The sequence below is a fragment of the Scomber japonicus genome, chromosome 3 (assembly GCF_027409825.1).
Source record: "Scomber japonicus isolate fScoJap1 chromosome 3, fScoJap1.pri, whole genome shotgun sequence".
In the NCBI taxonomy this organism is placed as follows: Eukaryota; Metazoa; Chordata; class Actinopteri; order Scombriformes; family Scombridae; genus Scomber; species Scomber japonicus.
The window spans coordinates 24,799,651-24,814,843 of NC_070580.1; the positions used below are offsets into that span (position 1 = coordinate 24,799,651).

General features: G+C 41.2%; 1 protein-coding gene across 1 annotated transcript; it reads left to right on the plus strand.

Annotated features, from left to right (window-relative positions):
• Positions 1 to 10,567: 10,567 nt before the first annotated feature.
• On the plus strand, positions 10,568 to 13,429 carry slc32a1 (solute carrier family 32 member 1). Its single transcript, XM_053316342.1, has 2 exons — positions 10,568 to 10,960; positions 12,242 to 13,429. The coding sequence occupies exons 1-2, from the start codon at positions 10,568 to 10,570 to the stop codon at positions 13,427 to 13,429; spliced, it is 1,581 nt and encodes a 526-aa protein (XP_053172317.1).
• Positions 13,430 to 15,193: the final 1,764 nt, after the last annotated feature.

Sequence of the window (15,193 nt, forward strand, 5' to 3'; positions counted from 1 at the left end):
ATGTTTTCATGATGGTCATTTCATTGTTAATTTCAACAGATAATGGCTGCAGTATGTGAATATGATACAAAATATTAAAATATATCATTAGTTTGCATATTGCCATAATAAAAAAACTCACTTGACATTTAACGGACTGTTCTGCGATGTAGAAAATCATCTGAATCTCTAAAAATGTGTGTATGTGTGTGTGGTCCCTGTCTGGCCTGCACGCCCTCTGCAGCTGTGCATGTGTTTCCCAGTGTTGTGCTTAAACAGTACAAGCAGGAGATCAGAAAGCAATCAGTGCTGGATTGTAGACACATAGGGGGGGAGAGAGAGAGCCTGAGGGCCGCTGCTGAGAGAAGTGAGAGAAGTGTTGAAGTTGAGTTTATTGACAGGTTTGTATGAGACGTGTTACTGCAGTTACCCTCTGGGGAAATGGCTCACTGTGGCACAACTCAGGCAGAAAACAACAGGCTGGATTAACCTCCGGTCTGTCAATGAAGTGAATGAAAGATGCTTCCAAGAGGATACCAGAAGCTCAAGTGTGTAGGACATCTCAGTCAGCTTCTTACTAATGAGCACTTGGGTCCTACAAGAAAACTTTTTTGACAAATGAGTTCTGGTTATTTCACATGAGCAATTTCTATATTTCTTTTTTTTTTTTTTCGGGGCTCACATCTGAAATTGTAATATCTGAACCATAATCTGTTGACTGTTGGTGGGTTGTTTTCTCACTGTCGGTCAAATCTCATTAAATTACACTGACCGAGTTTTTGTGTATTAAATTTAAATCCTCAATAAATAAAGATGCTATTTTATAACTTTGTTGCTCATTTAGTCACTACTATTTAGTGTATTTCCCTGGGCTGTCAAAACTGTGTGTATAAGAATACAGTTTTAGTTTCAACATCATCAGGAAAGAGGAGAGGGAGGATGATGGTAAGAGGGGAGGAGAGAAGGAAAGAAGGGGAAAGGGAGAGTAAAGGAAGGATGAACTTGAAATAAGAGAACTACAGAAAAGCAGAAGAAAGGATGGTGGAAAGGAAAGATGCTGTGGCCATAGACTAAAAAATAATGTACATGGCTACTGTGAGATCACTCATTGGTTTGTGGAATCCTTGCCTTGACTTTGCATTTTGGCCGTCGCCATCTTGAATTTTTGAGTGGAAGTTTTGGAGCCAGCCTCAAGTGGCCATTTGAGGAACTGCAGATGGCTTAATTTTTAACCCCTGGTCATAAACTACATCAAACTTTGCTTGCACAGGCAATACTGGTTTTATTATTAATCATTTAAAACAAATACATAACATCTCTTGACTTATGCTTCAAAGCTACTAAAGCAGGAAAGTAGATTTCAAAGAGTTAAAATGAACACTGATTAAAAACAACCATTTAATTTCATTGCTCTCCTCGAAATATCTTGTACACTCAGTGTCTGGTCTCTTTATGTGCTTTCAAAGCCACTTTGGGCTCTAAAAGGAGTCTTGCAGGCAGGAGTGGTTCGGATCAAACTAAAGATTGGAGCAACACAACATTTCTGTCTGTTCCATAGCTGTATTGACCTGCTGTCTAAATACAGAGGCAGTCATTGGACTGGTGTTGCAGAACGATTATAGCTCTTGAAAGACAAAAACACCTTTTGTAGCCAGCCTTCTGTATTTGTGCAACGTCTCGCACATCAGCCCAGAAATCAATAGTAACATCCATTCTCCTGGTGCGTGTTGTGCATTTTTTGTGTGTTCCTGTGTGTGTGTGTTTGTGTGTGTGTGTGTGTGTGGGGGGGGGGGGTCTTGTGGTTGAGCTCATGATAAGTGCTGGAGTTTTTTCCCCCTGCTCTTGATTGTGCCACTGACAATAGCAGTTAATGACAGCCCAGAGTGGCTGCACAGTACGACTGTGGGGGATGGGGGGACAAGGAGAGAAAAACCCATTTTCAAAAGCATACATGGTTTTTATTCATAAACCTGTATGCAACATGGCCAGCGGTTGCCTTTATTAAGCTTCGAGCACTCTCCATGAGCGCTGCGACTTTCAATTAAATCAAAGCTGTTTGAAGGCCTGCCGACATCACAGGGACAGAACAAAAAGCTTTCAGCAGGTTGTGAATGTAGTCAATTGCAAACAAGATGTGCATTTCAATGAATCATTCAGGCTGGATGGGGAGAGGAAATAGATGGGTTATACTAATAAAAACACAGGGATGCGTTATAATAAACAAAGCATCAATGCTAATTTGAAGAAGGGATTCCCTGTATTGCCAGGATATATTCGTTTCATCTCATCTTTTGATGCAGCAGCCAATATAAAAAAAAGGAAACAATTCATGCTCCTGCAAGAAACACTTGTTAAGCAAAATACAATAATAATGAAATGTGTTTTTAGAAATGTGAACGTTGAATATTGAATGCATGCAGCTCAAGAAGACAACATATTAGATGGATAATGAAAAATATCTTGAAAAATGTATTTGCTTTATTGATTGTTGTAATCAATATACAATCAAATGTTTTGTCCCCTGTCACATCCTAAAGTGATTTTGACACCTAATTTAATACTTCAATAACACTAATAGCAGCAAATTATTATGAGTAGTATTACTTGTGAACCAGTCTTGCATTGCCAGGTGCTGTGGCATTCATCTCTGAGTGAATACTTTTTATTCATAATTGAGGAAACAACAAACAGCAAAAAACAAAAAACACATATAGCTATCATTTAAAAAGGGACATATTGTGCACATTTCCAGGTCTTTATTTATATTCTGGGGCTCTACTGAAATATCTTTGCATTATTTAGAGTTCACAAAACTACTTACTTGTCTTATACTGACTCCTAATGCAGCCCCTCAGTTCAGCCTCTGTCTCTTATCAGGCCGTTTTAGCTCCTGTCTCTTTAAGGACCCCCTCTCTTTTGATAGATAAGCCCCTGGAAACCACCTCTCAGATAACTATTGGCAGCAACAAACATTATTAGTAAGATTTCACTTTTCTTTCTAATTTTTTACTTTCAATATAAACTTCTCAAACACATTGGTACATGTTCGAGCATGAATTCGATCCAATATATGAGCGTGAACAATGCAAACAACGCATGGACAAACCTTAGCAACCAAGGCTACAGAACAGACAGCTCATGGGCACACACACGATGAGCCGATGTCCCTCATCAAGGTAGAAAAAGTCACCTTAGATTAAACATTCAGAGCAGGTTGAAGCTCCGACCTTTGACTTCCAGGAAGCATTAGCGTTAACCTCAAGATTTGGAACTTTGACCACTTTGACACCTTTAAATGAAGGAAGATAAAAACATTGAAATATATTTGTTCATCAGTGTTTTTGATTAATAGTTTTTCATTAATAGTGTCAGTGACAGTTTGTAAAATACCTTTTATAATATTGTCCATTTTATAACAATCTTCAAGTTGAGCTTATCCTAAATCCTGTCTGTTTGTCATGACAGACAAATGAAAACTTAAGTACATTTTTACATACAGGGTGTAATGAAGTGAAGTACACTCAGTAATGAAGTGTATCATCAATATAGAGTTTGATGTTTAACTTAACTAAAGCCCCTAATAACCTGGTTTCAAATCTTTATGACATATGATTTGCTGTATTAATCCTATGTATTTCCAAACTGTGTCAATCAGAATCTCCATTGGGACCATGAATAGGTATGGTAATGTCAAATCAACATTTAGAACAAGTTTTAAATTAAAGAAATATCTGGAAGTCGTCAAAAGCAAACTGTACCTTGGCCTGGATAGCAGAAATCAAAGTTAATATAATGAAGAACTCTGTCTTTATGTTTATATCTGATCTGCTATGTTTTAATACATATGTATACAGGGACGCCGTAACCATTGTTTTACTTGAGTCCTGTTTTTTGGTTGAATTGTTTTTTTTCGTTTATGCATGAGGCTAAGACTAAAATTCAAGTTTAAAGAAATCTGTGCCTCATCAGGCTTATTGAACTGGTGGCAGACTGCCAGTTACTGTGTGTAGTTTTGACTGCGGAGAGCAGCAGCACGAAACAATGTGAACCTTTCAGCTCTCTCAGTCAAAGTGCAGTCTGATTCAAGCATGGGAATCCCTGTGAGATGTTGCTGCTCTCGTGACATAAAAGTTTAATGAGAACAAAACTATTACACGTTGGTTAACCGGTCACTGAGCTCTGCTTGTTTATTGACTTGGCTCTGGGTGACAAGACCACACACACACACACACACACACACACACACACACACACACACACACACACACACACACACACACACACAGACACAGACACAGACACAGACACAGACACAGACACAGACACACACACACACACACACACACACACACACACACACACACCCTGGTTAGCACACATTATCTATTAAACATGCACTTGTGAATATGCACACAGACAATCACATAATGGAAGGAGTTGTCACTGTAGAAGGGATAGGTGTCACATTAATGATTTTCCATCACCTGAAGTCCTGATCAATAAAAAGCTATATCAGCTATATCAATAAACATGCTCCTTGCTTGACTAACAAAATATGTCCAAGAAAATATTAACAAATAATCACAATAATGTTTTAAGTCACTTTTAGACTATTAGTATTATTAATTAGGTCTGTTATTTCATATTTTTGCCCCCTCCCCCTCCCAGCCTGAAGGCAATTGTCAGATGTACATCAGATACCCTACATCATCTGCAGAATTTCAACATGGGGGGAAAAAAAGGGAAAAGAAAAACATGCATGTACAGGTTTTTTTTTCTCTCTCTGTATGTGTATGTGTGAAAAATCGATGGCATAGCTTTGTGCCAGCCTCCGGGCCCCGCAGGTCCCCGTGGACTGGCTCAGTTTATTGTGCTCAAAAAAAGGCAATTACAATGTTAATGTGTCGCAGCAGGAGGGTGAACCCGACCCGCGCCAGGAAGGAGGACGTCAAAGGTTTGATGGAGAGAACAGAGTCACCGTGGGTTAACAACAAAACGGCGTCTGGGGAGCGTTTTCTATCAAACACACACGGAGGCAGAAAGGAACAAACTCACCTATAGATAGAATTTTTTTTAGGTTGATTGAAATCATTTGAGAGATTAAATTTTCCTTTCCCAAGTGGAGAGATACATAAATAGACCTAGTTAGGATTGTTAATTAACTTGCATGCATAGATGATTAGATCGAATAGATAGAATAGATAGATAGATAGATAGATTTTCGGATTGCTGTTTGTCACTGTTGTGTTCTTTGCTCAGGCAGAAGCCATCATGCAGGACTAATGCAAACCCCTTTCCGAGGAAGTCTCTCGGGAGCCCATAATAAGCCATTAAACAGGCACATTAAGAGTAATGAAAAGGCTCTTAGTGGTCTGCCACTGCCACCTGGATTTCTCTCTCCTGATGTGGGCGGCGGCTGTGATTGCCTGATGGCGCGGTTAAAGCTCCATATTGAGGAGAGTGAAAACAGAGAAGATGATGATGATGATGATGATGTATTTGCATGCAGTCTTTGTGTCCAGTATCTCTTACCACGTGTTTGTACAACTTTAACACTCAGATGTGTCTGTGTCTGATCTGGTATAAACACTGTTTTGTATGGGACAGGGTGAAGATGTTCTAACCTCTACAAGGAGTGATGTAGCAAAATAACACGAATGTATAGCCCCCAATTTGATGAGCCCCCCCCCCCCCCCAGAAATGCGTCTGGACTTGCACTTGACTAGACTGTTGGATGAGTTAGTTGGTGTTATTCTTATTTAGTCTCAAAACGCAACTGTGTGTAGGTAAATCTCATGATTTACATGAAAGCCACCTTATTACTGGGATTATTTCTATAATACGTTTTAATATTTTACTTTAAAGCAGCTCATCTTTAAACTGAACCGCAAGTGGAGAAATTAAGGTAATAATACAGCAAATACAACATCACCTGGACATAAATCCTTCAGCCGCATTGAACCCATGGTGGGGCACATTCAACTAGTCTAATATTTAAATTCAGCTCAACTCACTGTAACCTTTTTTATCAAATATCTCAACATGTCTATGAGCCCAAACCGCCATTCACTACTACAAAATGTTTCATCGCATGATATCAAAACCCCTCTTTCTCTTTCTACTACTTTGCACGTAGTGACGTTAATCTGTGAAAATCTCTGTAATAAAGTATTGAATTGATGAATTTTCCCTTTTTAAGAGGCCGGATAGAAACACCCAAACGCTGTCCGTGGTGCTGAAATCTCGACCACCTCATGCACTGGCATTGAAGTGTTTCTCTTTCAAAACGATTTGCACAAAAGTGTTGAGCGCAGACTCATAATATCCAGTCAATAACACAAACAGCGTGCTATATGATTGTGATGCAAATATTAATGGAGTCTGAGGTCCTCTGATTAGCCTGATGTGGGCTCTATACAGTCCCCAGAGAGCCCAGACTGCCTTTTCACTGTCCATTATTAATTGAGAAGTGTGTGGGTGGTATTTTCAGCCAGCAGTCAGCCAATCATGGGTTAAATTATAGGGAATGCAGCACAGAATGAATGCTTCACCTTCCTGATAGATCTGTAAATCTTGTTCTATTCTTAACAGAAAATTATTTCTACATCTCACCCTTTTCTCTCCCTAAAAAAAACCTCTCTTGGTTCAATTTGGGTCGTGCGTCAAACAATTCATGTAACACACTCCTCTCTCTCTGTCTCTCTCTCTGTCTCTCTCTCTCTCTCTCTCTCACACACACACACACACACACACACACACACACACACACACACACACACACACACTCACACACACACACACACACACACAAACCATTTAATGGATGAGGTAATGATAGCCCACAATGAAAGGCACAGGCTATTGTAGACCTACTTGATTGCTGTCAATGCCATGGAAACAAACCCCAGATAGAAATCTTTGGCTTACAGTAGAAAATAAAAGCAAAGGGCCTCTGGATCACGTATTTTCTGAAATATGCTTTTCCATATATTTGTACCAACAAAAAGCTGCAGTGCTAGTTCGTTCACTTCTATTATTACTTATCATAAAGTCATTTAGGAAAAATCTGCACCAAAAAAAATAGGTTTTTATTTTTGATTCGAGGAAAAGATGGGGGGTTGGGTTGACGTCGGCGGCAGGAGGGAGGTGGGGAGGTGGGGGGAGTTATACATGAAGGAGGAGAACCTTGTGCCAGCTCACCCATGTGTGTAATGTGAAAAAGGCGAGCCGGGGGTGAAATACTGAGGGAGGGAGGGGGAGAGGAAAATGTGCGTGCGCGCGAGAGTGCATGAGGAGGGAGGGAGGGTGGGATTGGAGGGGGAGGGGGGGGGGGTACACTGGAGTAAATGAATGAGGACACAGTGAGATTACAATGCCGTTTTGGATTTAGCTTTCTATCACAAAAAAAGAAAAGCCTCACCGGTGGATATCGTCTTTTGTTTGGTGAAACATGCGGCCGGAGCACAAAGCAGCGCAAACTCGGACGCAGATAAAGAGCTTTGATTGCCCATATCTGTATCGACAGAGATGTGGATCCTCCTGGGACGTGGCACCCTGACCCCCCTCCAATGACTCTAGGGATGGGTGATAAACTGAGAAAATCACTTTCCTTCTCATTGCAGATGAAGGATAACCTGCTCTCTCACATCAGACACAGCGTGCGCGGAAGTATAAACTGTGATCAAATGTGCTAAATTACTTACAAAAAGGCCTCAAAAGAACTTATGATGATCTTATTGTCACCTTTGTGTTTGAGGATCGTCTGAAACCTCCAAACTTGTGGATCATATTAGGATGAGACACTTTTTAAAACTATAATAAGGACACAAACCTGCTTTTTACACGCTGTGACAAGAAATACTTTGTCCTCCATCATGTCATTTAACCTACACAATCAAATACCTACACAATAACGAAAAGCTAAATAAAAATATTGTATACATTATCATATGTATTATTATGATGATGAGTACAGCAGGTCGTAAAAAGGTGTCCAGTCTCTGTAACCTGCTGGCTGGTGGTGTCAGGGCTGCTCTTTTCATCTTGCAGCACACTCCATCAGACAGCTCAGAGCGCAGATCAGAGGAGGGCTGCAGTCCGCTGATAACAGCCTCTGTCATTAACTCTTTCACTCAGACAGGATAAAGCAGCCATTTTCGTTCCCACAGCTGAAAATTACAACCAAGAGGAAACACACACACACACAAACATATGCAAAACCCGCATGCAGCAGGAGCGCGTCTTTATTTGCCTCATATTTTATGATTCAAACGCTGTTGTTTAAAATGCGTCTTGAGGTTTAACAGTGATTCACAGCAGCTCGGCCTGTCCTCTCTATCTGAACCTGTGTGTGAAACCATGTGGTGCAGCTTAATTTTATCCTGCATTTTAGCAACAAAATCATTTATATTATATTATTTTAAATAACGAACAAGAAAGCAAACATTATATATTTTGTTCGCATTGAAGTTTGAATGGATCATCCCTCATTTTCCAATTTTAATTCGCACCAAAAGGGTTAATTAATAATCTTCCAAAATATTATTAAAATGATGACTGTACATTTTAAGTTGTAGCCACCTAAAGTCATGTAATGCTCCTTTGAGTCGCTGGCACACATTCATTGCAGGCCTCTCAGACTAATCTGTGTGATGCCCTGAGCAAAAAAAATCATGACTGACTTTTCTTCGCGTTCATGATCATGATCATCATTTGGAGATGAGAATGGACTCTTCCGGCATCACTGGTCTTATCAGATTACAGCGTAACAGGTTCAGAGATTTTAATAGGTCGTGATATTTTTTCTCAAGTGCAGAGTAAATATCCTGCATGTAAACAGCATCACAACGTGTTTCAGTAGTCTGTGTGTTTCAGGCTATTTTAGAGTATACAGAGCGAGGCCGCGGCTTTGTATCGGAGTGATGAACTATGATATGCAGCCTGAGGAAACCTTCAACATGGTGGACACAAAGTACAAGTGACAAGGCAATGTCAACAAACTGTTTACAGCACCACGGGCCTCGGTTACTATCATCACTTAGGTTACATTAATGGGGAAAAAACATTTAAATGCAATTAAACATTTAATTGCATTTTTTTTAGAGACGAAATAAAATGTTGTAAAGAAAAAAAAAGTAGAAGCTTGAGATGATGTTTGAACCAGGTACAGGAGCAAAGTTGACTTTATAACACCAACATAGTGAAGGTTTGATTAGAAAACAAGCTTCTTAAGAATAAAAATTTCAAAACAAAAAATAAGAATTTCAAAAAATAAAAACTTAAGACCAAATCAAGCTATAATTTGATGTGCTGTCCACATCCTCAACATTTCTGGCTTGCGTATTTTTTCATTAACAAATCTCGTAGCAGGCTGCCTCTATGAGACCACCGCCATGTCTCAGACTGTCACATCCTCTTCTCAGACACAAAGTCACTGAATGCATGAATGAATGAATGAATGAATGAATAAGCGACCGGAATGAAGACTTCAGCCTGAAAATAAAGCCAGTGCAATGAATGAAAATCACACTTTTCCGTTTAAATTATATTTTTTAGAGGATGCATGTTGCAAAAGTTGAATTAAAATACGCGCAGTCTCCAGTTCTACATCTTAACATTTTTTCTTTTCTTTTAGCCAAAAACAAAATTTACCAATCAGTTTTTCTCATCAATAACAAACCCAGCACGTTTTTAAACCCGATAATCCCAGAAACAACTACTAAAACGATGCTCCATGTCCTCTTCTGGTTCAAAATAAATAGAAGGCGGTCAATTAGATTTTCTTAAATTACAAAAATGTTGTATGTTACATATTCTGGTCCATAGAGTTTGTGTTTTCGACTATTTCAACCTCCTTTTATACACATAAAGTTATGCAAGATTTGAGGCCCCCGGAATGTCATTGGACGTGAGGATGAGGTATTATAGATTATGGGTTGGGGAAGGGATGGTTGGGGTACTGCAAGCACCTCCCCTAGAAATGCAGCAAATCTCTCCCGTTTTCTCCTGGTGGGGCACTAGGAGGGCTGGAGACGTGCTTTGCATTGGCAGGCTGATGAGGACACGTGTCTCCTCCCTGCCTCCCCCCCAGGCTCCACGGTACCGCATTGGCATCAGTAAAGGCACCTGAAAACCGACAACCAACTCATGCAAAAGGCTGCCTGCCACCTTGTAGCCCGAAAGAAAGCGATATTATAGGCCCTAAAGAAACCTGTGGCTCGCCTTTTTTCGTGCGTAAAGCTTTTGCGCACACCGCTGAACTGCCTCTCCAAGACTGAAAAGGTGCGCTACTCGTCGAGCATCAGAGCGCAGTGCCAAGATGCAGAAACGGAGCAGCGACGTCTGAAGGTGACATGAACCTGGGGATAATCAAGAGCAGCAGGCGCACACTGATTAAGAAGTGGAGATAGCAACTGAAAGCCGTCGGTGTCTTTAAACTCAACTTGCGCTTTTTTCCCTTCCTCGTGGCTTTATCTAATGCAGAGAATCAAGAGCTGCAACCCAAAGTAGCCTCACATTTTTTACTCACTTGGAGGAGAAAAAAAAACACTAATTAAACTGCAGACCGCTGAGAGTCAGGAGAGGAAAAATGGCGACGTTAATCAGAGGCAAGCTTTCTAATAAACTGTCAAATGCAGCCACCGCTGTATCCAACAAATCCCAGGCGAAGGTGAGCGGGATGTTCGCCAGGATGGGGTTCCAGGCCGCCACCGACGAGGAGGGTCTGGGCTTCGCAGCCTGCGATGACCTGGACTACGACCACCGACAAGGCATGCAGATGGACATTTTGACAACGGATGAAATGGGAGGAGAGGCGAGCGGAGACGGAGGGACGCTGGACGGGGACAGCCACTACCAGAGAGACGGCACCGGTCCATCACCCTCAGCCTCAAAGGACGGAGGGTCGACGAACGAGTTGAGTGAAGTCAGACCAAAAATCACCGCTTGGGAGGCGGGCTGGAACGTCACGAACGCAATCCAGGTAAAGACGCACTTCGCGGATTATAAAACGGGCAGTACCGGCTCTAATTGGCTGAGCCGCCTCCGAAACAGCTGTGAAATTCGAGATAAACGCACACCTGAGCCCGCATTAAGGGTTCATTAAAATACAGAGGACAAAAGTCAGCAGGCTCTGTCCCTTAGCATATTTTTCAACTTGACAAAGTTGCTCAAAAGATTTCTTGAACAGCTTTTTTGTCTGATAGTAACAGTATCAGGGCTTGTTTTTGGAACAATACACAGGTTTTAAGAACAGTCAAGGTGTTACGATGCGCTGGAAAAAAGGGAGGTATTTGATGTCCTGTGTAGCCCCCCCCCCCCCCTCCCCTCTACACACACATTCTTTGTCTGTATAGTGATGCTGATGCACGCCACTGATAACAGCTCACCTGATATTCCGCAGGGCAATGAATACATCAATCTGTGAGGGAAACATCATCTTTTAGATTTTGGAAGTATTGTAGTCAAGTCACATTTATTTATAGACAGATTTTATATAGATTTAAATGGTATTTTGGATATATAGGTTGATATAGATTTTTGGGGGTATTTAAGGGCTAAAGGCACCTAAACTAATTGCAGCGATAACACAGAAGCTATGTAGGGAAGTGGGCTAAAATGTATGGAGATAGATTTTTAGTCTAATCAGTCACGTTTGTCCATTTTTTATGATTGTTTTGGAACTTGCATTCACAGACAGAAATGAATAACATAAAGGACATTGATGTTTTTATTTTTATAATACTGCACATAAGTTATCCAATTACGCACAGAGGCCCATGTGCTCGCGCCACTATTTTTGCCCAAAGCGCGTTGATAGCTGCGTGTTATAAGAGAGAGCATCATTTAAAGTGCGAGCATTTACTCCAGAGGGGGAGTCTGGATGTGTGTAGGCTATGCGACAAATAATCCCTAGACTCAATCCTCTCGTGCCTTATAAAGGCTGTGGTCACGGCAGTCATCGTGACGTCAGAGTGTCTCCTCCAGCTCGTTGTGACGTCAGAGGCGGGCGGATGAGCTCAAAGCAAAGTGGAAAACCCACAACATGAAAACGGGGAATGACATCCATGGAGGAGTCAGGCTCGACCAACCCACATTAAAATAGGATCTGGTTCATTTGGGGGGGGGGGGGGGGGGGGATTAAACATCAATTAAAATAAATAATTATGTGTTAATTGTTAATTCCTAATAATAATAATAATAATAATCATGATTTATCAGTTTAACATTCACAATGTTTTCTTTCTTTTTTGTGTGTCTATAGGGGATGTTCGTTCTTGGGTTGCCCTATGCCATTCTGCATGGAGGATACCTCGGACTCTTTCTCATTATTTTCGCTGCCGTGGTGTGCTGTTACACGGGGAAAATCCTCATTTCCTGCCTGTACGAGGAGGACGAAGACGGGCAGCTGGTCCGTGTGAGGGACTCCTATGTGGACATTGCCAACGCCTGCTGCGCGCCCAGGTTCCCGTCTTTAGGTGGCCACATCGTGAATGTAGCCCAAATCATAGAGCTTGTGATGACTTGCATCCTGTATGTGGTGGTCAGTGGTAATCTAATGTACAACAGCTTCCCCAACATGCCAATTTCCCAGAAGTCGTGGGCCATCATCGCCACCGTCGCTCTCCTCCCCTGCGCCTTCCTCAAGAACCTGAAAGCCGTCTCCAAGTTCAGCTTGCTGTGCACGATGGCCCACTTTGTCATCAACGTCCTAGTGATAGCGTACTGCCTCTCCAGAGCGAGGGACTGGGCCTGGGACAAGGTCAAGTTTTACATCGATGTCAAGAAATTCCCCATCTCCATTGGGATTATCGTGTTCAGCTACACCTCGCAGATCTTCCTGCCGTCTCTAGAGGGGAACATGCAGAAACCCAGCGAGTTCCACTGCATGATGAACTGGACTCACATTGCTGCCTGCATCCTCAAAGGCCTGTTCGCCCTGGTGGCCTACTTGACCTGGGCTGACGCAACCAAGGAGGTCATCACAGACAACCTGCCCCCCGGCATCCGAGCCGTCGTCAACCTCTTCTTAGTGGCCAAAGCTTTGTTGTCGTATCCGCTGCCGTTTTTCGCCGCCGTTGAGGTATTGGAGAAAAGCTTTTTCCAGGACGGGGGACGTGCAGTCTTTCCAGACTGCTACGGTGGCGATGGACGCCTGAAATCCTGGGGACTGACTCTCCGATGTATCCTTGTTGTGTTCACCTTGCTCATGGCGATTTATGTGCCACATTTCGCCCTCCTCATGGGCCTCACTGGCAGCCTGACGGGCGCAGGCCTATGCTTTCTGCTTCCTAGTCTCTTCCACCTCAAGCTTTTATGGAGAAAGCTGCTATGGCACCAAGTTTTCTTTGATGTCGCCATCTTTGTAATAGGAGGTATATGCAGCGTATCTGGTTTCATCCATTCAATGGAGGGGCTCATAGAGGCTTTCAAATATAACATAGAAGAGTAGACGCAAGCCATTGCTGGAACTAGATGTTAACTGCAGCTCCCCATTTAGTGAAAAAAACACACGACTTCCTGGCAAGTGCAGCCCTTCTGCTTAATTCATGCGTAAAAAGCGCGCACTCATACAGTCTTGCATCAATTCAGAAAAAATGCGCGCACACACCGAAATAGATACGTGACAGTGAGGGAATCTAATGCATCCACAACACACTACTATATGGACAATACATGTTGTATAAATATGCGAACAAAAGTACATATACATATTTCCAGTGGAGTGAACGTTTACAATTATTGACCTTAAACTAAATTGCAAAAAGGGCAGTTTGTCTTCTCGTCGCTCTTGTGGTGCTTCCCCACATGAGACTTCACTTCATGTAACACTCGAGTTTGTGATGGACGGACATAGTGTGATTTAATGAAGATTAAGATACGCTTATTTAAAAGATTAAAAATAAGAACAAAGAAATGCCACTTTGTATAAGGTAATTTGCAATATGATTATAGGCAATGAATGTGGTATTAAATCCCAGAAACGAAAACAAGAAGGGAAAAAACACAAAGGCAATAACCAGCAGTAGAAACACGTGAATGAATATAGAAATATTTCAAAGAAGTTTCGTTAGAAATGAAGAAATTGGACCTATTTTCCGCCCCGAACAGTTTAAAATACTGGAAATGCAAAATATCAGATAGCACACAGCAGCTATACAAACTATGCATTGAATGTATGATATTTAATACTCACAAAACAATGAAACTGGGAAGTGGAAATCCAAATTTCGATTCTTTCTGCGTGAAAGTGTTTTGATTCTGTTTTTAAGATCTGAAAGAAAAAATGAATATGTGACGCTTCTTTTATTGAGCTTTTACAGAGGCAATAAAAAAAACACACATTCTGGTCCAACCTCACAACCCCTGGCCCACATTTCAAACTAGATGGGGACCCCAAATTTGAAATCCTGCACATTCAATTTAACATGTTTTTATTTTTCATCACATTTGAAACACATGGCCTGTTCTCAAATTAATTTCAAAGACCCCTGTCTTCAAATTCGATGTCTTAAAAATCAAGAAAAAAAGAGAAAGAAATCATTAATGAGGAAAATGTGCATACAGACATTTTTCATTCTGTGCAATCCAATGGGTCCTGTGGAAATGTTATAAAACCGTATGTGTAGTGTGTTATTGTGGTTACAAAAAGATGGAATGTATATCTCAAAGTCGTTATCATATATCGTGAAATTAATATTAAAGAATAAAGATTAAGTGAAATTATATTGTAAAAATGTGTGTGGTTTTATGTAAAATGAAAAACGGTCAGAACATGTATTTTTTTTTCTCTCTATAATAAAAGACAAGAAAATGGTGGAGAAAATAGTCGCATTCATATTCATTATTTTTTAATTAATTGAGGTTAATTATCAAAGACTTCATAGGCCTAATAGATTATAAACTATCATTTACAGTGTGTAAGGCTTGCAGTTGGCTTGAATGGAGTCGATACTCTGTCATAATCCTATTAGAAAACCCCCACTTTTTTTCTTTTTTTTTTTTTACTCTGGGATCTTTATTCTCTGGTTTCATCTGTATAGAAATTCAGAGTATGCGTGTTTTCCACTGTGCGCTCAAATCAAGATGTTGGCGCCAGGTTTTGTGCTAGAGGCGGGCATCAGGCCTTCTGCTAGACCTGTTCATCCACCGTGTTGATTTCCTGCGCGGACATCTGAGTGGTCTCATCTCCAGCTGTTAATACACCTGGTGCATG